General features: G+C 45.3%; 2 protein-coding genes across 2 annotated transcripts in view; one reads left to right on the forward strand and one right to left on the reverse strand.

Moving 5' to 3' along the window:
• LOC310818174 (breast cancer metastasis-suppressor 1-like protein-A) overlaps nt 1–27,342 on the reverse strand; it is a 409,511-nt gene that overhangs the window by 55,860 nt on the left and 326,309 nt on the right. The gene's annotated exons all lie outside the window — the stretch shown is intronic.
• The window catches only part of nrxn3b (neurexin 3b), a gene marked incomplete at its 5' end in the record, with an annotated part of 217,078 nt that overhangs the window by 53,112 nt on the left and 136,624 nt on the right, over nt 1–27,342 (forward strand). The window contains 7 exons of the mRNA XM_083689157.1: nt 2,869–3,307; nt 4,393–4,776; nt 20,163–20,366; nt 23,349–23,375; nt 25,264–25,383; nt 25,709–25,821; nt 26,364–26,632. Coding sequence (XP_083545283.1) covers nt 2,869–3,307; nt 4,393–4,776; nt 20,163–20,366; nt 23,349–23,375; nt 25,264–25,383; nt 25,709–25,821; nt 26,364–26,632 — 1,556 coding nt within the window. The remainder of the gene's footprint in view (nt 1–2,868; nt 3,308–4,392; nt 4,777–20,162; nt 20,367–23,348; nt 23,376–25,263; nt 25,384–25,708; nt 25,822–26,363; nt 26,633–27,342) is intronic.

Here is a 27,342-nt window from a genome sequence, read left to right on the forward strand (position 1 = left end):
TAGCTGTTATTTGAGTAAGCCAATATTTGTAGCTCATATAACATACAGTGCAGCTCGTGATTCAGTAACCAGTACAGTGCACACACTAATCCTTTCACCTAAATGAGGTATTGTGAAGAAAGCCTCTCCAATGCCTCTTAATGATATACCCTCTCCGCCCCATGACTCACATCCATTTCACAATCCACTCAGGATTGCATCAACGATTCCCAATAATGACTCAATTCCCTAATCCCACATCTCATCATCCAATTTCAAATAATATTTACACACACGCAGGGTAGGGGCATTGTTGTTATCGATCTAACCTCTGGTAAACATGTGTCTGCGAGGTAGAAAATAGAGTCCTCTAGTAGCATTCTTCCGGTGCTTGGAAGCTGTAAGAACTGGCCTGTGTCTTTACTCATGTGGAATTAGCCCAAGGCACCATCAGCACGGGGGCTAAATCACAAGCTAGCAGCTGTGGGAATGGGCCACGGCCAGGGGACACAGATCACTAAAGTAGATCAGTGTGTGTGTGTGTGTGCGTGCCTGCCTGCCTGCCTGCCTGCCTGCGTGCGTGTGTGTCTCCTCCCAGCTCAGATCAATACAGCATCTCTGCCAGGAGAGATGGAGGAGCTGGCTTTATAGACTTGTTAAAGCCTGCGTCTGCATTATGAATGGGACCTGGGAGGCGGAGAGAAGGGATGGAGGGGGGGGAAAGGGACTCAGCGTATGGATAGCATAATAAAGCACCGCCATAACAAAAGGCGTAGATGAGGGACGGAGGGAGGGAGGGAGGGAGGAGTATTCAATCCCTCTTTCGTCACATCATTTCCATTAGATTATTGATCAGACAGGCGGAATGGACAGGGAAGTCATAAAGCAGAAGCAGATCTATTTGCAGTGGCGGCGACGGGTTAGAGCGTGTTAGCATTAGCTTGTCTTCGAAGAACGGTGAGAAGAGAGACGGTGTCGTGGTTTCTGGAGGGGGTTCTCCGATTCTCTCGACCCGTCCGATGAGGTGAAGGTGAAGGTGAAGTCTAGACCGTATAGTCTCAGGGCACACAAGTCTGGTGATGGAATGTGACTTGACCCTTGCTTGACTTGGCTCTGTTGCGATTCATGTAAACATTCGCAAGGTTCCAGCGTCGGGCTGCCCTCAACCCTGAAACGGCTACTTGGCTATGTTCAACACATTCGTTGCAATAGAGCAAGCCAGCTGACTGCTGAAAATATCGGTCATGTTTACCAATGTTCAATACATCAGAGGAATGGTTGTGTTTAAATTCTACTCTCTTCAACCTCTGAACATGTTTGTTTGATTGTCACCCTGCTTGTTGAAGTTCACAGGTTGAGAGGAGGACAGCTTTAGTCAACATCTCCCCAGTGACACATAAAGACCTAGTACACATGGTTTCTGATCCCTCTCTCTCTTTCTCTCTCTCTCTCTTTCTCTCTCTCTCTCTCTCTCTCTCTCACTCTCTCTATATGGATTCTGATCCCTCTTTCTCTTTTTCCCTCTCCCATCATATTTCCGCTCCATTGACTGCCCTCGTTCTCTCTTCCTTCCCTCTCTCTCTCTCTCTCTCTCTCTCATTCTCTCTCCTTTCCCTCTCTCTCTCTCGTTCTCTCTCTCTCTCTCTCGTTCTCTCTCCATTCCCCCTCTCTCTCTCTCTCTCCTTTCCCCCGTTCTCTCTTTCTCTCTCTCTCTCTCTCTCTCTCTCTCTCTCTCTCTCTCTCACCGCCCCAGTCTTTCTCCGGGCACCTGTGTTGATTTACTGTCAAATCTTCCAGGATTATCTGTAATCCCAGAGCTGCAGAATCAGTTTGCTGACAGCTGTGTGCTCAAATACTACTGCTGTTTGCCATGCACACAGCGCCCTATATACAAGAAAGAAGTCTTCTTTAGAACACAAAAAAAAACACATTAATTTTCCGCCTCGATGGATTCTTCTATTGACAATTCCGGCTCCCTTTCTCGTGTTTTTTGTTGTTGTTGTATTTCACTGGAGAATGGTGAGGCTTCCCCACTATATGGATTAAACATTGGTGTGGGTTTAGCATACCATATGCTAGGTATTCCCTACAGTATTGTACTGGTACCTGACGGGGTGTGTACAGTATTTCCTTGTCTTCAGAGAATCATTCCTATAGAACTGTCACTAGATATGACTAACCTAGTAAACGGATCATATGGCACTCCCTCGTGTACGCAGGTGTTCAATCTGATGAAGATATTCATCTGTCATTTTATGACCTTCCTGCATATGGACATATGGATAGATTCAGGAATATGAAAGTGGCTGAAATACAATTTGTCCAACGCAGCTGCTTCTGAGACGATATTCCGCGTGTGATGTGGCTATGGTTATACAATAGATAATCTAATACCACAACATCGATTTTTAATCAGAACCGAGAGTATAACATATTTCATAACCCATCTCTCCTTCTTAGTATTGGATTTGTTTCTTTAATAAATAACATTGATAAGAACTAAATGATTAGAAGAAAAAGAAAAATCATTCCATTATCCTTGAATCTGCTCAGATTGCCGTGGCTCACATACAGCGTAGGCTAACGCAACAGATCATTTAATATCTACATTCCATATCAAATTTGTATTCCTTTCATAACCCACCACTCCTACTTAGTGTATGCTCATTGTCTTAGTGTATGCTTATTGTCTCAAATCATGTCATCGGTGAAAACTACATGTATAACGACAATTTAAAATAAAAAACTGTTCCGAAGTATATACACTTTTGATGAATCTCAGATGGGTTTCGAATACAAGCTATTCAGGACAAGAAATACTCAAGGTCGCCACCCATATACTGAGAAACCAGACCCTCCTGAACAGCCTCTCTTGTTCTTTTTCACCAGGTGGTCTACAAGAACAACGACATCCGCCTGGAGCTGTCCCGCCTGGCCCGCATCGTAGACCCCAAGATGAAGCTTCAGGGTGACGTGGTCTTCAAGTGCGAGAACGTGCCCACCCTGGACCCCATCAACTTTGAGAACCCTGAGTCCTACCTCAACCTGCCCAAGTGGAACACCAAGCGCGTGGGCTCCATCTCTTTTGACTTCCGCACCTCGGAGCCCAACGGCCTGATCCTGTTCACCCATGGGAAGGCCCAGGACCGCAGGGATGCCAAGGGACAGAAGAACAACAAGGTGGACTTCTTCGCCGTGGAGCTTCTGGACGGAGGCTTGTACCTGCTGCTGGACATGGGCTCAGGGACCATCAAGGTCAAAGCCACTCAGATCAAGGTCAACGACGGAGCCTGGCACCATGTTGACATACAGAGAGACGGACGCTCAGGTAACGTGGAGGAGGAGGAGGAGGAGGAGGATGATGATGATGATGATGATGATGATGACGAAATGATGATGATGATGATGATGGGGATTGAATATTGTTAGTTTTGTTAAGTTATTTCAAAACAAACAATATATAGACAATGTATCATATTTATGCAACATCCTTGCAGAAAGGTTAAAAAACCTTTCCAGTCACCGTATGAAACTTCGGGTGATTTATTGCGAGGGAAAACGCCATAGAGTAGCTTTTTTAGATGGAACGGATTCTATTTCCTCTTAGCTTGTTTATACAGTTTGTCCTCTGACCCGTAAACTCGGTCAAACAGAGAACGCATTAGAGGAAGATCACATTAGAGGGAAAAGGTTATCTGTTGCCTTGAGCCCCAAACAGAACAGAACGAAATAGAGAACCACTACATTCTAGAACCTCTACGTTCCAGCCAGAGAGCAGTGGTGTGCCGTGTTATTTTATGTTCTGACCTGTGTTATATATCAGTTTAGAACAGCCAATGTACCCCGACGTCAGCGCCCCCCTCTACCTTGATTAATTGCCTCCTTAGCCTGCTGAGAGCCGGGAGGAGAAGAGAGGATTTTCGGCAGGAAAAGAGAAATGAGGCAGATTTATGGATATGCGGCTGAGTAGTCCTTTAGAATGAGCGTAATCTAACTTGTGGCTAAAGTGAACTGTTAATAGAAGTTTCGACTGAGTTTAAATCTCCTCTTCCTTACACACTGAAGCCTGTTTGTTTTTCACTATATTTCTTTCAGCACAAGTAATAGCTAGCTAACCTAAAGTTGTGGGTTTGATTTTTGCACCATATATACTTAAACATTTTGCACTCGCTGTACTGTAAGTCGCTTTGGATAAAAGCATCAGTATATAATATATACATAGATTACAATAGTTTTAAGTTCTGAGAACAAGCATTTAACACTCTGGCAAGTGTGTTAGTCTGGCAAAAAGCCCAGACTAACCCTTTCTCTTCTTCCCTCTCTCTCTCTCTCTGTGCCTCCCTCCTCTCTCTCTCTCTCTCTGTCTCTCTCTCTCTCTGTCTCTCTCTCTCTCTCTCTCTCTCCCTCATACAGGCATCATCTCAGTCAACAGTCGCCGTACCCCCTTCACAGCCAGCGGGGAGAATGAGATCCTGGACCTGGAGGGGGACCTCTACCTGGGGGGTCTACCTGACAACCGGGCTGGCCTGGTGCTGCCCACAGAGCTGTGGACCGCCATGCTCAACTACGGCTACGTCGGCTGCATACGGGACCTGTTCATCGACGGGCGCAGCAAGGACATCCGTCAGATCGCCCAGTCTCAGAACGTGACGGGGATCAGGCCGTCGTGCAGCAAGACGACGGGGAAGCAGTGCGACAGCAAGCCCTGTAAGAACAACGGAGCCTGCAAGGAGGGGTGGAACCGCTTTATCTGTGACTGCACTGGGACGGGATTCTGGGCCAACACTTGCGAGAGAGGTGAAGTCTGCTAACTATGAGTTCCCCTCTGAGTGGGTTATATGTTGATTTATTTTTTGTGCCCACATGTGAAACACTTTGTGTTGTGTTTTAATGTATGTAAAGTACCATATACATATAAATACAGATTATTATTATTATTATTATTATTATTATTATTATTATTATTATTATACAAGATTGATCATGTTGGTGTCGGGAGCTTTCTGCTAGAAAGAATAGTTCAAATTACTTTCAGTGGTATCCTCTTGCTGTTGTTTAAGGGTTAGTTTCTCCTGAGTGAACTACAGTCATTCAAGCGAGTTTCAGCAACAATAGGTTGCTACTGTTTGGTAGAGAACTTTCTGCTAAGTTAACAAAACAAGTTCAGTTAGTTTTTAGCTCTAGACGAGTGTTTCTGGAGGAGTGGACAGAGGGGGTTATGAAAGAGAAAGGATAGTGTGACTTGGAACACTTCCTTGTATTTATGGAAGCTTTGCTGAAAGATTTAATAGGATTTTACTTTCCCGCCTAGTGCCTTTGTGAGGATGTGGTCTTCTGAGGAGGTTCCAGAAGTGAAATTGAACTGGGCTCAGGGTGAAAATGCTCTCCCCGCGTATGGGTTTAAGAGCTCTCTGGCATTATGTTTTCATGAGACAGGAGATAGGGCCACTCTGAGCTATGGGGGGGGGGGGGGGGGGGGGTGCGATCTGACTATTGTTCTCTTGGATTGTCCCCCTATTTTTGTATTTAACAGGGATTTTCAAGGTTTGCAAGATGGCTTTAGTTATTTTATAGGAACTATAGTCTTGTAAAAATACATACTTTGCGGAGGAATAATGTTTGTTTGGGAACGAGTTGTTCCAGCTAGGTTTAGTGGAGATTCATCGATGGCCTAGAATGAGATTTTAGTGATTAAGGATGCCTCTGTGACTAGATAACTTTGTGTTAATACTCTATCATGGTCATATTGGAGCAACATGTAACATGGGCACTGAACAGAACTGCATTGTTATTGTTGTGTTAGCAGGAAGTCTTTGAATCCTGGAACGTGTCAAAATCCCTGTGTATTGGATATTCAAAATAACAGGATGTCCCGCATGATCATTTGAATACATGAGATGCAACTGCAAATGACTTTAGGATACTAAAAAAATTTACTTCATGAAAGAAAAATAGCTTGAACTTTTTTGAACTTGAATATTTCTTTTGATTTAATCATGAACTGTGAAAAACAGAAAGCAAGACATACTTAAAATGTAATCCAGAAGAAGTTGACAAGTAGGCTATATTCCTCTCATGTTGGAGAGAGAGAGAGAGAGAGAGAGAGAGTGAGAGTGAGAGTGAGAACTGGCTCTCCCATGGACAACGCTAGCTGGTTTCCCAGCAGAGGCAGTGAGGGAGCTGTCTGTCTGATCATGTTAACCTTGCACTGGGTCCTGGAGAGAGGTCTATTTTGGTAGCACTCCAAGGCGTATGCAGTGTACAAAAGGGGAGGTTGTGAAAGCCCTGCTCGAGCCCCACAGAGCTCTGCCGGATGGACGTGTTAACAACGCTCTGCGCCTCGCCCGCCATTCCACCCGCAGAAAAAGAACACACAGTCACATGTTCATACCACTCATTCCCTCCATATCCCCTCTCTCTCTCCCTCTCTCTCTCTCCCTCTCTCATCCCCCTCTGCCTGTCCCTCGCTCCTCTCTCCCTCCTCCCCTTCACTCTGGCTCCCATCACTGTGCGCCTGGCATTGGTCATGAATGTCTAGATGGTGGGTTCTGACCCATATATCAGTGGGCTTTCTGACCTCTAGAACTGTGGGGTTTGTAGTTCTGACCTGAGGGCCTGCGGTTGCCATAGCAATCTACATTGTCTATTCTTAGCGGCTATGAAACGTGTACAATAACCCTAACACTATAGGGCCTAAAAAAGACATTATCAGACTAATATAATTCAGCGATTCTAGGACACGTCACTGGTTTAGAACTTTATTATGGATAATACATACTCAATATGCAGTGTTGTGGTTTTACATAAGCAGGGTATTTTTAGTAGGTCTAGTCATCCTGGTCTAGTTTTTATTTTTTGATTCAGTGAACTCCATCTCTTAGTGGTCTAACATTACAGTTCCTCAGTGATAGAATCAAAGAGGCACGGAGATTCATCGACAAAGAGCTCTGTATTGATTGAAAATGCAATATACTTCTGTAGCCCACTCTGCAGTACGAATCCAGATGAATGCTTGGAACGTGGATGAGACAAAAGTGTGCTTTTCACAAACTCAGAAATCAATAGACTATTATAGGGGGATCCTGAGAAGTTAAACATCTTCTCTGATCGTCTTTTGATGGACTGATGGGGATGAGAGCTGTTGTGTTTCATAGGTATTTAGTAGTTTTTTTCATCGAGTACTTTGGTCGATCTCTCACTTGCCTGCCTCTACAGCATCTCCAACAGCATCCGTTTGTGAAAGCCTCAGCACTGTACTGTACCATGAGCCAATAGCAATTTCAGACACGTAACCTGAACCAAGTCTGGTTGGAGATGGAATGCCCTGGTACTGACCCATAAGACTCGCATAATGGTGCCCCATGCTGGTGCTCCGTAAACAAATCTACAGTTGTAAAGAAGAGCGAGAGAATTAGTTTCCGATGTCAGGCTGGATGGCGGTATCTAAACTGGATTTTCTGTTATTTAAAAAAGATTGGGAGCAGGAACTATTTTCCTTGCCAAGTCTATTTCTGCCTTTCTGTACTTCCCTCTCCCTCTCTCTCTCTCTCTCTCCCTCTCTCTCTCTCTCTCTCTCTCTCCCTCTCTCTCTCTCTGTCTGACACGTCTGCTTTTAACCCTGACCAGGAGACATGACAGTGCGATCAGAGGTGTGCTGCTGATTAATCACACAGACAGATGTGGCTGTCAGTGTGCTGTCAGCGTGCTGTCTCTCTGTGTGTGTGTGTGTGTGTGTGTGTGTGTGTGTGTGTGTGTGTGTGTGTGTGTGTGTGTGTGTGTGTGTGTGTTGTGGGTGCACATGCACACGCCTGTGGGTGTTTGTGTGTATGCATCCATTTTGTGTGTGTGTGTGTGTGTGTATGTGCGTGCATGCGCATGTGTGCGTGCGTGCGTGCGTGCGTGTGTGTGTGTGTGTGTGTGTGTGTGTGTGTGTGTGCCAGTACCAGCCTGTGCCAGTGCTCCATGCAGAGCAGAGATACCTGGGTCCTGGCCCAGACAGGGCCCTCTCGGCATGACTGTGACCCTCAACAGAGACCTGCCAACCCCCCCTCTTTGTGATCTGCATTCAAATGGACCGGCTTCTCTGTGTACGGCCCCCGTAGACAGAGAAGAGAAAGGCAATGAATATCCACAATATTTTTGCCGCTTACAAGAATATGCTGTATTGACGCTAGTGATACCAACATTATTACAACAATGTCACAACGCTGACTGTAACATGTCACACACACACACACACCTTCAATATAATCTGTTTCTTTTTCCAAGCCCTGAATATAAGTCCAGTAATGTAGCCTACAGCATATGGAAAGTAGACACATCTATGTTCTGTATCAGCCTGCTCCAAAGGAATAATAACACATTAATTACTCTCTTAGAATGGTTTTTTAAAGCTATGCTTAATGTCTCTATTATCTCTTAAATGATTACACGCCATTACATGAAGAGCTTATCCAGATATAATTCTCATTGTTCAATATCCAACTCAAGTCCACCAACACAAGTCACAGAATCTCCCACCAACTCTAAGAACAACACAACACGAAACCAGAAATCATGTCTCGTTTCTGTCTGTCTCTCTCTCTCTCTCTCTCTCTCTATCTCTCTCTCTGTCTCTCTCTCTCTCTCTCTCTCTCTCTCTCTCTCTGTCTCTCTCTCTCCCTCTCTCTCTGAGGAGGAGGAGAAGAAGTCTCTGCTTTCACTGTTTGTTCTTTCTTTCGCCAGCCAGAAACCATTGTTTTTGTAAAAAGAAGAAGAAAACCAGACAAGGGGGGGGGGGGGGGGAGGGGGGGGGATGCTTCTTTTTCTTTTTAATCGATGGCCTTTCCAGCCAGACAGTGTGTTTTATCGCTGTGGTTTTAGACGCGGGAGCTTTTGGGGCTCACGTCTTGCTGACAAACACGCACACCCGCCGAGCGGTTTGTCGGTGATAAAGTAGCTCACTTAATCAGGTAAATAGGGCTGTAATGAAGTGTGTGTGTCTGAGAGTGTGCCAGCCCGGAGCCCGGCGATCCCTCCGAGACTCTCCTCTTTCTCTCCGCCTGCCTCTCCGTTTCCATCCCCTCCTTCACACAGGAGACATATTGGATTGTTTCTATTGCATATTGTATTATGCCTGACAGGATGCCACCGCCCACGCGGCCCTCATTGAATTCCCTAATGACAGAGATGTGTTGGAATGACTACAGGGTCTCTAGCTAATGGCAAATGGCTGCTAGAGGCTTACATCAGGCACACTGTACCATAACTCAGTAATGGGCTCAAGCGAAGAGGAATGTCAGCAGGGTCTCCCAGCGATTGTACTTAACACACAGTATGATTTATATTCGGATTTGTAAGGTACACGCATTATAGCCTGCTTGCAGACACACACGCACACACACACACGCACACACACACACGCACACACACACACACGCACACACACACACACACACACACACACACACACACACACACACACACACACACACACACACCCACACACACACACATATCTTTGAATATCCTGTAATCACACATATCATTCCTGCTGCACCTTCACCTTGTGTCACCCAGACAGCTTGTCATTTCAAACGGCTGAATAGATAAATGAAGGGTGGTGATTACAGGAGAGAGAATAGCACTAATAAATATGACACTCCTTTCTCCTGGCATCTACATGACAACTCTGGATGTGGTGATGGAACCACTCTCCCTTCATGAGGCCTGGCTGCAGTAAAGTAGCTCCCTGAGCAAATGCCTAGGCTTTAGCTTAGTGGGTGTTACGACCCTTCTGTCTAGAGTAAACTAAGGGCCTAACACGATACAGTGAGAATGCTGAATGTAGGTGCATTGCAACACAAAAGACGACTCCCGAACAGAAGACAGGAGGGGCTTTAAATAGACGGACGGACGGTTGATCGGTCCGGAACAGGTGCGCAAATGATGACGGATGGGAATGTCAGGCCAATCGTGGACGGACACCTGTATGAGAGTGAGAGTGGGAGGAGGAGACGTAGACTGGAACACAACACACAGCAGAACCCACCCACATACAGGACGAGGGACATGACACCACCACCCATAAGAGCCAGCCTGGGCTGGCGATATCAATAAGCATAACATACCCATACATACACATCAACATTAACATGGGCATCAGCAAATACATTGTCAGAACCTTTCTTGTGTCGGATCTCCAAATTAAAACCTTGGACCATTAGCGACCAACGCATCAGGCATTGGTTGTGGTTACACATTCGGTGAAGGAACACCAAAGGATTACGGTCAGTATATACGATCACAGGCGTAACACCAGATCCTACGTAAACTTCAAAGAACGGAAGCGCGAGCAACAGAGCCAGAGTCTCCTGCTCTATGGTAGAGTAGCGTGACTGACTGTTGTTCAACTTCTTTGAGAAGTAACAGACCGGATGGTCCAGATCATTGGAATCCATCTGACTCAGAGCCGCAGCGGCACCAACACTTGTATTGACTTCAATTGTAAATGGCTTTTGAAAATCCGAAGCACTAAGGACAGGAGTACTGCATAAAAGTGCTTTAAAGCAGTCAAATGCTGTTTGGCAGTCAGCAGACCACACAAACGGTACTGAGGGACTGAGTAAGCCAGTTAGTGGGGCTACAACTGAGGAGAAATTGCGGCAAAACCCCCTGTAATAACCAGCCATACCTAGGTATCGACGCAATTCCCACCGTGTGGTGGGCACTGGAAATGTCGTTATGTCAACAACCTCCCCCCACCTGCTTACCTAGATGCCTGAGGTGAAAGGGGCACCTGCCAATAACCTTCCAACAGATCTAACTTGGTGACATAACGGGCCGAACCAATTGTATATACACAATCATCCAAGCATGGCATGGGATACGAATCAGGAATAGTGACTTGGTTCACTTCCTGGTAATCAGTGCGAAAACGAAAAGTGGAATCGGGCTTTGGAACCAAGAGGCATGGGGAGCTCCATGGACTTGAACTTGGTCGTGCCAAGTTATGTTCTAACAGATATGAGACTTCTTGCTTCATCACTTCATCTTTTCACTGTATTTACTCTGTATGGGTGTTGTTTAATTGGCACCGCACCGCCCACATCAATGTCGTGTTCCAAAGCGGTAGTGTGGGTACGATCATCTCCAAACAGACAAGAAAAATCATGACAAGAAACATATGCCAATAAGCTGGCTTCCTTGTCTTTGTCTCAATGTGGCAACAGGGAAGGAAGGTTAAACAGCATCTCAGAGTTTGTTAATCGAGGAGTTTGTTGCGCAGCATTACGCAAACTTAAACCATCCTCATCACTCACGGTGACAGTAGAAGGGACAGGAATCATAGCAACCGGCACAGCAGATGCGACGGTGGTCACAGAGGCCGCACCTTGAGTCTCAGTCTGGGTTTCGCTTCTAGCATAGAATAGCTTTAACATATTTATATGACACACACGAGACTGCCGTCTCCAATCAGGAGTTCTGACAACATAGTCAGTATCACTTAACTTCCTATCAACAGAGTAAGGACCTGAAAAGAAAGTATACAGAGAAGAGCCAGGGACTGGCAGCAAAACCAAAGCCATGTCACCTGACTGCAAAGAACGCGGAACTGTTTTCCGATCGAACTGACACTTCATCTTCGTTTGAGAAGCGGAGAGACTTTCCTTAGCGATGCTGCAAGCCTCAAGCAGCCACTTATGGAATTGGCTGACATAAGCCACAACACGTTTTTTTTTCACGGTCAAAGTTTCACACATGAGCTGATCCTTTAAAACTTTCAAAGGCCCTCTTACTGTGTGAACAAATACAAGATCAGCTGGGCTGAAACCGAGGGACTCCTGCACTGTTTCTCGCACCGCGAACAGCGTTAGGGGAACACCATCATCCCAATCTTTACCTGGCTCCACACTATTTTCGCAGCGCAGACTTAAACGTCTGATGCCAAAGTTCGATAACAGTGGGTTTGTGCACGTAACAGTGTGTTTGTGCATGTTTTCCATGCCAGACACCCGGGTTCGAATCCCGGTCAGTCACAGTTACTGTACCTGAATATTGACTAGGTTATCTCAGTGAAATGTCCATCCCTGATTCCAATGTCCATCCCTGATTAGTCCGTTTGGGTCGACCCAGGTGGAGAATGTCATCACCCCGGGGGTGTGAACACCGACGTTGAGGACACTTGCTTGTTAGCCATGGGTTTGTCCCCGAGGTGACAGTGCCACTGTGACAATTACACCTGATGTTGTCAGCAAGGTGTCAGGTCATCTCACTTCACCATGGCCCTGCGGTGTTTGTGATGGTCATCGCTGTCTGTCAGTACGGTACGCACGTTATTATTATTAAATCCATCATTCGTCTACTATTCCCCTCAACAACATTGTTGTGTGTTACTGTGAGCTGCTCTCGAACCAAGACGTTCACACTGTGATAAGACTTATTCTTTGACTGTAGAATACAGGCAGTATTTTTGTGACGTTTAAGAAGTTGAAGAATAACAATAAGTAGCTGTAGATATGAACAGATTCAAGGACGGACTCTATCTTTGCTGAGTGAATTGGAGGTCTGAAAGAGTGTTTAGCAACAGTCTGGCTGAAATAAAGATGTAAAAGGCTCTTACTCTACCCAGGTTGATGGCTTCCGCTGTCTGGAAAGAGACAATATTCCTAAACGCTAGTGTACATTTAGAGTAAGTGATTCAGAAATCGCAGCAACCTTTTTTGAAAGTCCACCGTAGTCTATCCTTTAATGATATCAAAATTGAACTATGTCTTCTGTAAATATCCTTTAAATAGTTCCAAGGAACTATTTTCTCAAAAGACATAAAGCAGCCCACTTCAGTCTGCTTCCACCAGACAGTGAACTTCAAGGAAAGGTCAGACTTGTGCAAATCCTCTTGGCAGCCATCTTGTCATCTCCTGAGGGGATAAACACCTGTTTGTGGCCATTTAGGTTGACTCAGTCGGTACGTAACACCCTCACACACACACACACACACACACCCTCACACACACACACACACCCTCACACACACACACACACACACACACACACACACACACACACACACACACACAGTGTGAGGCACCAAGTGGTAGGTGAGTAATAGAGATAAGGGGACTTTCCCTAGCCCCTGTGTCCTAGAGGCACCTGCACACAGATGGAGTGGACAGGAAGGTGAGAGAGGGGTATTCCCTGGTGCTCCACTCCTAGGCCCCTCACAGCTGCACACATTACATGATATGTTTAACCCTGTGAACATGGCCAGTTATTCCTGGAGTCATCCATCATTTTCAGCTATTTCAACACTGATAAAGAAGATGTATTCCATAGAACTAGACTGTCGGTCTTCTATGCTTTTTCCATAGTATCAACACAGTTTCAGCTGTTATAAATCTCCCTTTCAGTATTCATGAAGCCCACCCCACCCCTCTCCTCCCCATCCCCATCCCCATACCCCCCGCCACCCCCCCCCCCCCCCCCCCCCCATCCCTCCCCCCATCCCTCGCTTTCACTGGGACATTTATCTCAGCAGACAGTGAATGTGACCCCTCAAGGTCTGTGGCCTGACTAACAGTCTGGGAAGGAGGGAGGGAGGGATGAAGGAGGGAGAGAGAGTGAGAGAGAGAGAGAGAGAGAGAGAGAGTGTGTGTGTGTGTGTGTGTGTGTGTATGTGTGTGTGCGTGCGTGCGTGCGTGCGTGCGTGCGTGTGATATTTACAGGGAATTTGTTATTGTTTATTTCACTTTCTTTGGCAATGTAAACATATGCCAATAAAGCTCATTTGAATTGACTTGAATTGAGAGAGAAAGAGAGAGAGAGGGAGAGGGAGGGGGAGAGGGAGAGGGAGAGAGAGATAGCCTTGTGGAAGGAGGAAATGGGTTTGGGAAACGGAGGTGTGAGATGAGGATTTAAGGGTGTAATGGATGACAAGGACAGTTCAGCAATCAGCAGGGTATATAGTTTGTACTGTGGTGGAGTCTGCTTCTGTGTGTGTGTGTGTGTGTGTGTGCGCGCACGCACGCGTATGTGTGCATGCGTGCAGGTCTGTGTGTGTGCGCTCGTGTGTTTTTGCGTATAGTCCATGAGATGGCGTCGGGATATCCCATTCATTCCTCAACATGCTCAGGTTCAGGAACAGGGCATCCATGATATTCCACAATCCACCAGGGGAGGCTGGTGGAGGCAGAAATCACCATTCCTCATTCCATTCTATGCATTACAATGACCCTCCGATTTCTACCTCCATCAGCCTCCCCCTGCCATCCACACACACATCATCCCAGAGAGGACACAAACAGCCTTAGAGCTGAGGGAAGCATTTATAAATTAATCCTATTTCAGTTGAGGCTGAGATGTGGTTATATTGTGTTGGTGTAAAATTGCACGGGCCAGCACATTTTCACAGACAAAAGGCCTTGCCTATTTTCACTCCCCATTCTCAGCTTTGTTGCCGTTCTTGTCTTTTAACACTTATCAGCTTTTAAGAAGGGTTGTATAATCGCGGAATTGAGCAGAATAATGAGTTTGGTATCTGCATCGCTATCAACAGTGTCACATGCAGCTACCAGCTAACAGCTAACAGCTAACAGCTAACAGCTACAGTCAGCGCTATAGGATAACAGCACGACACTACGGCTTAGGAAAGCCTTTGTTCTCCACTGAAAATGGTTCCTTCTGATTCCACAATTCTTTTGTTCTCTCTTATGCGATGATGATGGCTTTGTGGAACGATGGACCCGTTAATGTGAAGGGGTGTATGACACAACGTGTTGATGCTCACGGGGTAATGACCCAAGCATAGCCAACTGGGACATAATTGGGGACATACAGGCCAGCTTTTGACGTGCACATACAGATGCTCTCACACACACACACACACACACACACACACGCACACTCACACACACACACACAGAGAGAGAGAGAGAGAGAATTCATAATTACAATTTACCAACCAATGACAGAATCACACAAGTACAATGAATAGACAAACCTCTGACAATACAATCTGAGTCATGACATGACTCAATCACCTCCTAAAAAGTCAACATTAGCCACCCCCCCCCCCATCAAGAACGGAAATTAAAGATGAAGGTTGAGAGAGAGAGAGAGAGAGAGAGAGAGAGAGAGAGATAAAGAGTAGGGAAATAATTGTTCAACACTGGAGCAGAGACCCAACAACACTCTAAAATGATCTGTTCCTTTCCGGTTTTTCGCTGCTGGGAACATTATGCTATTGCTCCCCTAATCCCCATTTGTAATTAAATGTGTGCTTAGGAGCCCTGGCTGGGTTACGTAAACCCTGCCTTTCCCTTTGTGCCTCTATAGAGGAGGATGTTCCCTTCATAGCCTCCTCTACAGTGGCTGAAGATTAGAGTTCCTCACAGCATGATGGTGGGGGTCTCGGACCAGGGTAGGCGAGGAAAGTCTTTCAGCTCTCTGAGAGCGGCCATGTGAGAAATTGACAAGATTCCACAATTGACAAGATTCCAAAAGCTCCTGAGGCGATGGGCTTTAAGGTTCCCAGGCTGGTTGCAGGGAGGACTTTCCTGACGGAACATAGCCTCGGGGCAAAACATGGCACCAAATCCTCCCCGATCATAGGGTGTCAGCCCCTAACGCACATCTCAATAATAGAGCTTCGCTATCTGGCTGTTACATATTACCACTTAAGCCTTCTTCCTCCCTTCGTTCTCGCTCACCCTCTCTCTTGCTCTCTCTCTCTCTCTTTTTCCTCTCTAACCCTCCTCTCTTGCTCTCCCTCCCTCCCTCCTGCTCTCTCTCTCTCTCTCTCTCTCTCTCCTTCTCTCCCTCACTCGCTCTTGTCTAATCTCCCTCGTTATGAACCTGATGAGAAGCCAGTGTAAACAGAACAGCTGTGTTACATCTGGCCTCTGCTGCCCCCCGGTGGCAGCCGGGGGGAACAGGCAGGAGTGCGTATGACAGCGTGACCACATGCTGGGAGGACATCTTACACGCATAAATCATCACACTCCATCATTAATCATCACTTGAACATCATCTAGGTCAAATATGCCCGTTTGGCTTGTGATGTGACTTATTATGGCCCAAATTAGCATTGTAAGGACGATTATAGCTCCAACACACAAGGGTTCAAGTACTTTTAATGCGAAAGCTGTGGCAATGACGTAATGGTCAGATGCTGGTGCCCGTGCTGTTTGTTTGAAGCCTATGGACATATTCAAGCGAACAGACAAATTATCCCCTCACATCATAAATCTCCATGGATTGTATCCAACCGCCTCATAAATCCTATTGAAAATGCCGGATGCATAAAACAGCTTATATCTTCAATACAGAGGCCATTTCTATGCTCTTATATCATTATGGTGTTATTGCTTTATCATCTCTGATTATCTTTTGTGCCAGGCATGACATGGCTTTTATAGTTAAACAGCTAGGCGTTTAAGAAGCCCTAGCAATAAGCATGTGACCCACTAGAGAACGCAGTATTAGACCCAAGAACACTGTACGCTCCGTGAATGTTCCCTTCTTCCCCTTTGGGTACAGTGTTGAATTTGGGACAACAGCGGGCAGCGGGGCAGAGCGTGAAGACGAGATGCATTATGGCTGCTCTGACTCTGTTGAGACTCTCAACACTGCCCCAACGGTGGTCTGACAACGTTGCGGTAACACTCCAGTCTGAGTCACATGGGTAGGATTACTGGGGATAATGTCCGCAGCAGGGAACCTCTTCTGTCGAGTGGAGCCATTTCCTACTGGCTGTAGAGAGGGGCTCGGTCTGTACACACTGAGTCAACAACACACACACATGCACGCAGGCAGGCAGGCAGGCACGCACACACACACACACACACACACACACTCACTCATATGCGCACATACGCACACACACACACACAAACACACACACAGGCATGCAGCATGCACACACACACACACACACACACACACACACACACACAGGCATGTACACGCACGCACACACACACAGGCACATACACACTGTACACACTTGAACATTTCCACTAGGACTTACATAGTATGCACCCACTGTCATGTGCAGTACCTGACGCAGACTTTGTACACTTCCATTATTGCCGTCGAACATAATTGCGTGTGATTTGTGGCATTAGAACCTGTCAACATCAAAATGCACGATGTCGATTTTGACAGCGCAGGACCGACAGGCATTCACATGAGACATCACATCGACAGTCAGCAAAGCCTCCAGTTGTTTTGTTTATCGAAACAATCTAACATGTAATTTCAATCAGTGGAGAAAACAAACCGACACAGCCAGCGAGTGACAGCCAACACAGACGTCGGTGCTGTTTACTGCCATGTAAGTTGCCGCCGCAGAAATTAGAACATCTTCACAGAACATCTTGCTGAGCCCACCCCCTCTATCTCCAGGATCTGAGCGGAGTCCTCATGTTAATAGCTTTCCTCTCCTTCCATCTTCTCGTGCAATTTCACTGCTAATTATGTAAAGTGGTGCCACTTGAAGCCCCCCCACCACCACCCTAATTACCATCTGCAATGAGCTGCTCAGAGCTGCTGATATCTCTCTTAAGGAAGAAACCCAGCTGTGTAGGCAGAGTAGCATACGTGTGAGTGTAAGTGTAACGGTGTGTGTGTGTGTGTGTGTGCGTGCGTGTGCGTGTGCGTGTGCGTGTGTGTGATTTGTTATAATGACAGCTTTCATGTTATGCACTAACACAAACATGTGAAAGTATGCTCACACACACACACACACACACACACACACACACACACACACACACACACTGTTGCATCACCTGCACTGAATTGCGGAGGTGTAACACAGTTATTAGTCTCATACTGTGTGAATAGCTATAATCACCTCATCATCTCCTATTCTCTGGGGCATATTCAGAGCTCCCGATGCGCTTTGGGAATGCGTGATCCCAGCTTCATATTTAGCCTCAGCTTTAATTTCTAATTTGGAAATGCTTCTGAGAAGATTTAAAAACAGTCCTTGTGTACTCAATGTGACTGGCTTGCGGCTCACATTGCCTAAACTCACTTTTAGCACTTAAATCTTTATCGTGGACTGGCAAGTTGAGTGTGAAATGACCCACGGATTGGCTAGGTCGCTTCGTGCATTGTCATATCCTCGTTGTTCATGAATATTCAGTGAATGACTGTTACCTCAGGTTGAATCCCTGATACCGGTGCTGATTGATTGATGACTGTGACTGTGCGTATGGACACAGCTTGTATTGGACACATATCACTTCGATGATGTCCTTACCTGTCTGGGTGAGTTTTCTCCAGTGCAGACACACTGAGTACCTTGTGTTTCCCCACAGCCCCATCTAGGACCCGGGCTGACGGAGAAATCAATAGCTGTCTGTTCCACTTAGGATATTTCTGTACTGGGAGTCAGTATGTATGTGTGTGTGTGTGTGTGAGAGTGGGTTTGAATTGAAGGCGAGGTAGAGGAGGAGGAGGAGGAGGAGAGAATGTTGTCTCACAGCTAAAGTGTGATTACCCTCTAGGCTATTATGCTGACGAGCAAAGGACGCTCATTTATGGTTACTGTATAGCTTCTTCATTGTCTATCTAGGCCCCTAAAAGTCTGAGGTGGCCGTTGTATTTGCCTTTCATGGCGAGCCAGCTTGAAATACGTTTTATTTCTGTGTTATATACAGTAGGCATCGGGATTTTCTTTCTCACTTTGATGGCGTGTGGGTACAGTAGGTAACACACATGTTAGACCCTGTCATGTTCCCTACATGAGCTCCCCTTCATGTGACATAAGCTGTCGTATGCAACTTTAATGGCCTGAAATGTTTTTCCCTAATCAAGTTGGAAGGTTGAGACTGAATCTCCTATGCATGAACGGCCCCTACTGTCAACGTGTGGGAAAACCCCAGACGGTTTTGCTGTATCTTCAGTAGAGCACTTTTCTATCCCAATAAAATATAACGCCATTTCTCAGCCGGAGGGGAATTTTTCCCTTTTAAAGGCGAGGTGTCAAAGCAGGTATTTCACGGCTGGGCGCTCTTTTTAATCCACCACCCCCCAGAGAGCCTTCCACCTGCTGCCAGTCTCCCTCATGACAAGTGGGAGCAGCATAACAGGCTGGCCATTCCATAGACCCCCCTCCCTCTCCTCTCTGGTGCCAACATCTCTCTGTTTAACTGGGATGTTCTGGGTGAGATGGAATTGTGTCCCTTTGGTTGGATAGTGTGTGTGTGTGTGTGTGTGTGTGCGTGTGTGTGTGTGTGTGTGTGCGTGTGTGCAAATGTGTGTGAGGAAGAGGAAACACAGAAGATGTTGATGTTTTCATTTTCTGCTTGTTGAACATTGTTTGTTGAGCCTAGGCTCACAGGATCAGCTCTGGCACATGATTGATGTTAAACATGGTTATGTGTGTGTGTGTGTGTGTGTGTGTGTGTGTGTGTGTGTGTGTGTGGGTGTGTGGGTGGGTGGGTGTGTGCAAATGTGTGTGCACAGTGAAGATGGGGAAGAGGAAACACAGAAGATGTTGATGTTTTCATTTTCTGCTTGTTGAACATTGTTTGTTGAGCCTAGGCTCACAGGATCAGCTCTGGCACATGATTGATGTTAAACATGGTTATGAGTGTGTGTGTGTGTGTGTGTGTGTGTGTGTGCATGCGTGCCTGTGTGAGAGAGAGACTGAGACACAGAAAGAGAGAGAGAGAGACAGAGAGAGAGAAGGGAAAGGGAAGGACATTGTTCTTGCATGTAGGCTACAGCATAAGAAATAACAATGTCCTCTTTCACACATTGATGGTCCCTGTGGAATTTTCACTTCATGTTTTCAGTAATATCACACACCCACCCACCCACCCACACACACACACACACACACACACACACACACACACACACACACACACACAAGCAGTATGTCTACGATAATTACAACAAACCTAATCATTAAAACAAACCCCCCCAACTCCCCCCCTCCTTCTCCCAGAGGTCTCTAGTCTAAGCCACATAAACAAATATGCCCAACTGAACTACGACAGAAACAAACCTCTCTGCCCCCGTTCTTTTCCCCTCTTTACTGAGGCGTCTATCCTCATTACGACGGCAGTATGTACAGCCCATTAAGGTGGTGATGGACCTCTCTAAACTCACTCTCTCTCTCTCTCTCTCTCTCTCTCTCCCTCTCTCTCTCCCTCTCTCTCCTCCCTCCCCCCTCTTCTTCCCTGGTACAGAGGCGTCCATCTTGAGTTACGACGGCAGCATGTACATGAAGGTGGTGATGCCCAACGTGATGCACACGGAGGCAGAGGACGTCTCCCTGCGCTTCAAGTCCCAGCGTGCATTTGGGATCCTCATGGCCGCCACGTCACGTGACTCAGCCGACACGCTGAGACTGGAGCTGGATAGCGGCCGCGTCAAACTTACGGTCAACCTAGGTATCGTATATCGCCACGACCTTTCTCCCCCCGAAGCCTCGAAAGGGGAGGCCTGAGTTTCAGTGTTCTTCTTGTGTTGTTTTTTTTGTGAGTTATTATTAATTTTAAACATTTTGTGTCAAATACATCGAAAAACCTAACACAAACTAAAACTGTGTTTTTGTATTGTAACTTTGTAGTTGCATGGACTGTTTTTGCTCTGTGTATATATACAGTATATTTCTCTATATATACTGTATATTATATATACATATTTCTTGCTTTGTTGCTACAACATTTGTAGAGTATTTTTTCGTTAATCTAACACTTAATATTATCCATGCTTTATGGCACATCTTTTGAACAGATCATACCATAGTCATTTTCATTATGACATTATATTGACATTACATGATTTTGGAAAATAGTGAGCCACAGAAACACATATTGTACTGTAGCTAACCACTCACATTTTATTACCTTCCGAGGTACACACACATATTGGTTTGTGACAAATAGATTACACAGTGCACTTATTTGATTTCGCTGTTATATACATCGATCTATCTCTATTACCATTGATAGGAACAGATTCACTACATCACAGAACCACATTACATTCCGACAGTCCGGGTCTGGTCGTGTGGTAAATGTGTTTTTGTACGTTTATTGCATAGTTTTCATCCTTTTGGTTTGTCCATGTAAGCAGGTCCACGGTTATACAGTATTCATTAGCACACCCCTGCAGTATCACTACTGTAGATGGTATCGCCCATATGTAGGTGGCATCCCCCCATGCCTTGTTCAAAGATGGTACTCACCCCTTCAAAGGCCCTTAGCCTGCGGCCCGCCTGGCAAACAGCACGAGCCCACAGCACCCGCCGCGCCTGCAGATGGTGGCATTTAGCTAGCATATAGCTGGCATATACAGTAGGTCACATAGGAGGTGGTATAGTTCTCTCTATCTAGTTTATACACACAGTACACAGCACATACTGTACTTACAGTATGCTTACACGCATACGACAAATGTCAACAGTACATGTAGTAAAACAGGATAGATGAATGGATACACATACATGATTCTATATTCAGTATTAAAAGCCTAACTATAGGTTTTTAAGCCAGATTACACCTACTCCTGAACTAAAAAGCCCTCCAGTGTAACGTGCTTTTTAGTCCAGATGGAACGTTTTTCCAGTCCTAGAAGTAGGATTAATCTGGGTCCCAGGAAGTTGTATCCATGTAAATGTATCCACGTAATATGTTTCAACACAATCTAAATTCCTCTGAGATTTATCTCTATTGATATAGTAGAGTATGATAAAGACATTAGGCATACTTGTATCTCAACCTACATCATTTAGCCTGTCTAACTGTAATTCATCATATTTGGCTGGTTACTCTTATCCACACACAAGCACTAGCTAGTTTTGAATGATGAAGTACTTAAGCCCATACGCTAGAGGTACTAAGGGATAACCCCCTGGGGGTCCGCGGGCCGCTGGTGCTGACTGGATCGAGGCTGTTTGCTCCCACTTCTCTGTTGCGGTTGATGGTACATGACGAGACAGGTCACATGGATCCCAACCCAGATCACGACTCCTGTCACCTGTCAATCACAGGGCCAAACGTCTCTCCCTCAGAAGGAATCAGCGTACTATCTGTAGCCAGTAGATTTGTAAACTCTTTATTTACTGTTATTTGATCTCCAGATCAAGCTGTGGCTACACGACTTAGGTGTGAAATTGTGGTTAGACAAACTGGGTTGGAAATCGATGTGGCCAATGAACTACAAGCGGCCATTTTGAAATTGACACAGTGTTTTGAGTATTGATCAAACATTTAGAAAAGTTAAATGAATTCAAATTGATATGAGACATTGGGCCTCATGCAGCAACATTCTCTTAAATGTCTCTTATATTTTCTCTTCATTTTCTGTTGAGAGAAAAAATAAGAGAAGTCAACTCCAGATGCAGCAAACGTTCTTAACCATCCAAATCTGCTCTTACCCAGGTGTGCTGAATGATGAATCCCACTTGGTCATACATTGGAGGCCCGTGGCCGATTGTTTGTTATTAGCATAGGTAACGCCCCTAAACACTATATAAGGGCAGGTGTGGAAGCACAGGATTTGACCGGTGTGTGTTTCGCCTAAGTTGAGGCTCCAGAGTATTGCACAAATCTAAAAGCAGTGCTCTTGGCAATCTGAAACGGTTCAGCAGCCATCTGTGCGATCTCTAAAAACGTGTTCTGTGCGTAAGGCCTGGATGGCCAAAGCATCAAAGAACAGTATGTAAGCCATTGAGAAGCTGAACGCATGCAGTATCATCCATGTTATAGGGGTTGGTCTTAATTGGGATCAATGGACCAATAGTATTACCCCACAAATTTAATAATCCAATAATTATAATTACTCTAAAACATATAATAATCTAAATTTGATTATATGATATTCATGGCTTTTTTTATGTTCCTCAAATTTAAAACTTATGTTTCCTTGCGTTGGACAAACAATTTGTGAACTGTGAAAACTAGATGTCTTTTTCGTATCTTGGTAAGAGTGCTCTCGACCACTCGTAACATTTTCTCTTACCTAAGAGAAGAGCAAAAATAAGAAAACATTGTTGAATCCCAGAAATCAATGGGTACCAAGAAAATAAGAACAAAGAACAAACAAAAATAAGAGGAAATTTGTTCGTATATCGCTTCCTGCATGAGGCCCAACATGAAGTCTAATCTAATCAGACCCACTATGCTCACTACTCTTGATTTGATGAAAGTAATTCCGATCTTTAACAAAGATTTAAAACTGATTTGGTCAAGAATGGATATGTCCAAAATGACAGCTGAATGTTGACCATCACACAACCCTACCTAAAATGGCCGCCTAGCCTCAGTCATGTGACCGTCCCCGGAAGGTGGCGTATCTGTTCTTGGATGTCTGCAGCTGTAACCTTGAAGGATGCGATTTCATCTGTCACTTATTCTCCCCCCATCTAGACTGTGTCAGGATTAACTGTAACACCAGTAAGTCAATACTCCACTTTTTGGAGAATTCTTCTTTGAATAAATGTTGAACATGCCTTGTGTGGTACTGTAGGCTAGAGGGGGAACCAAATGTAGCCAATATGCAGGAGTCTGATAAGAGGGTTGCATGGATAAGGGATCAGTAATAGCCGAGATCAAAGTAGAAGTTATGATACAAGACTGATGTAATAGTTCATTCCAGTATTTTGTCTGCTCTAGATATTTTAGAAGGTTGGTTCCCGTGCTTTTTCTATTTGCTCTCAGATAATGTTACAGAAGTTCTGATTTGTAAGGATCCGAGTACCTTTAGGGATAAATGTCTGACTTAGAAAGGTATAGTAGTATAACTGCTCTTACTCACACAGGGGTCTTTGAGTCTGACGGTGGATCATGTGTCATGACAGGGGTCAAGGGTCAGATGTATTTATGAGAAAGGGTGTACAGTATGTAAGTGATTTGTGTGTGTGTGTGTGTGTGTGTGTGTGTGTGTGTGTGTGTGTGTGTGTGTGTGTGTGTGTGTGTGTGTGAGTGTGTGTGTGTGTGTGTGTGTGTGTGTGAACTGTAGCTCATTTCATGGTCTATGTAGTGATGGATCAGACACACTCATTCACTACAATTATGCTCATCAATGTCACTGATTATACAACAGCCGTAATGAACCGGCAGGTACTATAATGTCTGTAATGAACTGACACACACACACACACACACACATACACACACACCTGAGTGGAAGTTTGAGACCGGAGGAACACTTATTGAAGAAACACACTTGTGTTATCTAGTTTTAATTCATGACACTTCAACAACTTAAAGTGTGGATATTATGTTCTATTAGTGTTCTAAATGAGTCTAGTGACGGCTGCAACGGGAACAACAGTGATGTAATGTGATACTTCCCACTATAGTCAATTAGCAAACCAATACAACTTACAATACAACAGGAAAATTACTGTTCGGGTCGGAAAACCCAGTTCTATAGTACTGCAGGTGCAGTATTGCACAGTGTTGCAGTTACAGTTGCAATGTATAAGAGAGCTGACTGTTAAAACCATACCATGTCCATCTCCAACTCTGTGCAACATTGCATTGGGTTGGACTTGTTTGCATCATCAAAGAGGTCTTGATGGAGTCCTGGTGGTCTGAACCTCTCGGTTAGAGTCTGTTAGAGATGAGAACACATACAGAACAGGAGTATTCCTGCAGTGTGGACAGGATGAGACGCCCGACAGCTCTCTCCACAGCTCTCCTGATCTTTTAGAAGTTTCTGATTCCAACCTGATTCAAACCTGCCCAGATCCCCCTTTAGTTGAGTGGGCTAATATTGCCCTCTGGTGGCTGACTGAGGAGTTGCTCCTTGAATAAATAATCTGTCAGTGCAGTATGCCCTTTCTACTTAAATACACACACTTTACATAACGTCCTACTCCTTACACAACCTCTTTAATATTTCAAGCCCTTTTATGAGTAACAGCAGTTATTTCCTGGAGCTTAGTAGTGATCTTGTATTCCACTGGCAGTAAATATCTAGCAGTTATTGTTGCATATTGGTATTCTGTTCTATTCTTTTCTCCACTGTCTTTGAAACCAAACCAAATCTTTGTTTTAGAGTAAGAAAAAAAAAAAAGTATGCCTAAGCTAAAATGCTAGATAAAAATCATTGATGGTTCTCAAAAACCATCTTTAAAAAAACGTCTATCAACCTTTATGGGAATAGACATCCTGTACTCGAATCCAACTTGAACCGGTGGCACCATAACACCTTTCAATTAGTATGTCACACATTCGTTTTCGCCTCAGACACTCGCCTGTCCCACCAGCAGAAAACAAAGGTTTGGTTTGCGTTGCAACTCCCCCTGTCCCCGAACTAACGAACCCTCCTTCCCAGGCAAGGGACCAGAGATTTTGTATGCGGGCCAAAAGCTCAATGACAATGACTGGCACTCTGTCAGAGTGGTGCGGAGGGGTAAAAACTTCAAGCTCACCGTGGATGAAGACATGTCTGAAGGTACTGCCCCCGCTTCTCATGTGTTGAGAACACCTCCTTCCAGCATGTTCTTGTTTTTGAATCATTTTGGCTATTGGGTTTTGGAGAGAAGACAAAACGTTTACCGTAATATTACGTATCGATGTTTTATTGTACTGTATGTAGCCGGGCATTAAAGAGGAGAAATCTATCCTTATCCCATTATCTATCCCTCTCCTCCTCCCATCTCTTTCCTGCTCTTTCCTTCTCTCTCTCTCTCTCTCTCTCTCTCTCTCTCTCTGTCTCTTTCTCTTCCTTTCTCTCTCTCTCTCTCTCTCTCTCTCTCTCTCTCTCTCTCTCTCTCCAGGTCAAATGGCGGGCGACCACACACGTCTGGAGTTCCACAACGTGGAGACGGGGATTCTGACGGAGCGACGCTTCCTCTCCTCCGCCCCCTCCTCCTTTATCGGACACCTGCAGGTATACAGTCGGGTCGCCATGAAGAGATGTCAAACACCCAATACTTATTTAGCTGCTGGCCATCATTACTGTTCAGGCTATACCGTTTTTTGCAAAGTAAAAGACTTCCTAAAAATCTTCCTAAGAAGACGTCTCACTGTTAATGAGGTGTCATTTCAGTGTTAAATATTACGATAAAAACAGATAAACACAATAATATATACTGTATACTACTACTTTACCAGTGGAGGCTGGTGGAGGTAGAAATCAGAGGACGGGCTCATTGTAATGCATGGAACGGAAGGAGGAATGGTATCAAACACAAACAAAAAAACAATTGTTCTTTTACAAACAAGTTCAAGGGCGCTTGAGGGTGCTTCTCTGAAGCTCCATACCATTCCTCATTACAATGAGCTACCTCCACCAGCCTCCCCCAGTACTATACGACTATACCGTCATCACTCAGTATCACAAATATAACTATATGATATATAGAACTACTTTGTGATTGCGTATAACATAAGTGATCTGATCACTAAGACCAACCCGATCTCCGCCTGCAGGGTCTGAAGTTCAACGGCATGCTGTACATCGACATGTGCAAGAACGGCGACATCGACTTCTGTGAGCTCAACGCTCGCTTCGGCATGCGCTCCATCATCGCCGACCCCGTGACCTTCAAGACCAAGGGCAGTTACCTGGGGCTGGCCACGCTGCAGGCCTACTCCACCATGCACCTGTTCTTCCAGTTCAAGACCACCTCCCCGGACGGCTTCATCCTCTTCAACAGTGGAGACGGGAACGACTTCATCGCCGTGGAGCTGGTGAAAGGGTGAGGTGGATCGGTCGTGATTTGGTTGATGGAGAGTGTGGTTGTTGGAGAGTGTTTATGGGGATTAATGGGACATTTTGTGTGGGAGGATGTTATCTTAAAAGGGAACAGCCAATATAGTGACATATTCATGTTTATAAATGTTTTTGGAGTGCGTTATTAGTTAATCTATCTGCTGGTCCTTTTTATCCACTCAGTTGGAGAGTTGCTTTTTGACAGTTAGTCGAATGAGAATGAGAGCTCTAACTGCCATCCTCTCTAATGAGTGTGTGCGTGTGTCTGTGTGTGTGTGTGTGTATGCGTGTGTCTGTGTGTGTGTGTGTGTGTGTGTGTGTGTGTGTGTGTGTGTATGCGTGTGTCTGTGTGTGTGTGTGTGTGTGTGTGTGTGTGTGTGTGTATGCGTGTGTCTGTGTGTGTGTGTGTGTGTGTGTGTGTGTGTGTGTGTATGCGTGTGTCTGTGTGTGTGTGTGTGTGTGTGTGTGTGTATGCGTGTTTCTGTGTGTGTGTGTGTGTGTGTGTGTGTGTGTGTGTGTGTGTGTGTATACTCCTGTATCTCCCTGGCATCCCTCTGCACTTACCCACTCCAGCTAAGTCCACTCCTCCTCTCTAGTGGGTCACTAATGGATACACACACACACAGGCTGAAGTGCCCACTCTTCTCTTAAGGGCACAGCCATGAGTGCCCGGAAGAAGCACCCTCGATGAAGTGC

The sequence above is a fragment of the Argentina silus genome (genome assembly GCF_951799395.1).
Source record: "Argentina silus genome assembly, chromosome: 17".
NCBI classification, from domain to species: domain Eukaryota; kingdom Metazoa; phylum Chordata; class Actinopteri; order Argentiniformes; family Argentinidae; genus Argentina; species Argentina silus.